Below are 1,708 nucleotides of genomic sequence, written 5' to 3'. Positions count from 1 at the left end.
TTAGATAGCTGAGGGTTGTTAATGATATCCCACAGTCTTTCCTTCCAACCTTCTTCAAGCAGTCGACAGATAAGAGCATGAAGATCATCTGAGCCATTTAAAACAGATTGCAGATTGTGCACAGATACTCCAATTCTGCAACAGGTTTTAGAGTGATTAGAAGAAATATGGCTGTGTTTCATTCTGACTGTTAATTGATTTTATCATAGATACAGATATTATAGCTAAAATAAATGCTGTATTTAGTTTTATGAGCATACTTCTTAAATTCATGTAGGTCAAATATAGGCATTGATCCATTTATATCCACATCCTAAAAGGTAATTCAAAATCCAGTTCTTATTTCCTAATCAATAAACAAGAAACACAAACCAGAAAAACCCACCTGTGATCAGTGACTCGATCTTGAGGGTAGTTATAGGTTCTGATTTTCTCCGATCTGGCTCTTGTTCCAACCTGGAAAGATTAAGAAAGTAGCCATGTCATTACTCACCAAGTATTGATATATCATATGTTTAGTAAGGAATTATATACTATAGTAACAAGACTGCCCCATAAATCACAACTCAGTACTGAAATCGGCAGACTGACCAAGCTTCTGACTGAATGAAGAGGATGACCTACCTGCAATTTCCTATTTGAGGTAAACTGGGCCATGTTTTCATCAAGTTGCAGCTGGTAGAGCTGTACCCTTAACTTCCTCATGCACTCATCCTTGTTGCGGTGCTGGGACCTTTCCTTCTGACTTTCAACAGCAATACCTGTGAATTTTAAAAAACAATTTAAAGCTTTATCTTACAATGAAAGGCAGTTAAATTCAAAATAGTCACAGCATTTCTGTAACATACTTTGTAGATCCATCATCAAACCAGCTGCACACTTTATACACAAGAGTGATAAGCTTAATACCTGTGGGAATGTGAACCATCCTGACAGCACTATCAGTTGTGTTGACATGTTGTCCGCCTGCCCCGCTCGCTCGCTTGGTCTCAATCCTCAGGTCTTTCTCCGATATTTGAATGTCTATCTGGAAGTTATTATCTTCCTTTTAGACACTGTTTTTTTAAGGGATTGGGAAAATATGAAAAAACTTATTTGAGATGATTGCCTGGTCCATTACTCAGTGAACATTCATAGCAGAACAAACTATGAGAATGAATTCTACATTCATATATTTGCAGATATAACTTTAGCTATTTCAAATACTAGTAGACATATACAATAGTTCACTAACACACGTATATACAATCCCCATCATGAGAAAAAAAAAAAACTTGATTTAAGTATTCCTTCTTTCAAGCCAACACTTCATTATATACAAACACCCAACAAATAAATGATAATTTCTCTCCCAAACACAAAATTCCAATCTAGTTTCATGTACTACAGTTTTATATATACTAGTCTTATGTATTATTACTTTTAAATATACTAGTTTTATGTACTACTACTTTTATATATACTAGTTTTATGTACTACTGCCACCATCACATCTTCATTATCTTTGCAACACACCTCGCTCGGCTGCGGCATGACGGCCACAGAGACAGTCGAAGTGTGAATGCGTCCCGCTTTCTCAGTCTTCGGCACTCTTTGCACGCGGTGAATTCCTCCCTCGTACTTCAAGAGACGGTATGCCCCTTCTCCTCGTACAACTGCCACAGCATGTCTCACACCACCTACATCACCAGATGAATAGATTAACTAA

At 37.0% G+C, this 1,708-nt stretch overlaps 1 protein-coding gene across 1 annotated transcript in view; it reads right to left on the bottom strand.

The window, feature by feature from the left end:
• The window catches only part of LOC119591952 (peptide chain release factor 1-like, mitochondrial), a gene marked incomplete in the record, with an annotated part of 10,835 nt that overhangs the window by 368 nt on the left and 8,759 nt on the right, over positions 1-1,708 (bottom strand). Inside the window, 5 exon segments of the mRNA XM_037940706.1 lie at positions 1-135; positions 386-456; positions 625-761; positions 910-1,027; positions 1,516-1,679. Of these exon segments, the coding sequence (XP_037796634.1) occupies positions 1-135; positions 386-456; positions 625-761; positions 910-1,027; positions 1,516-1,679 (625 nt within the window).

This window comes from Penaeus monodon, chromosome 29 (genome assembly GCF_015228065.2).
Source record: "Penaeus monodon isolate SGIC_2016 chromosome 29, NSTDA_Pmon_1, whole genome shotgun sequence".
Taxonomy (NCBI): domain Eukaryota; kingdom Metazoa; phylum Arthropoda; class Malacostraca; order Decapoda; family Penaeidae; genus Penaeus; species Penaeus monodon.
The sequence above is the reverse complement of the archived record's forward strand: the minus strand, read 5'-3'. Positions and strand labels throughout refer to the sequence as shown.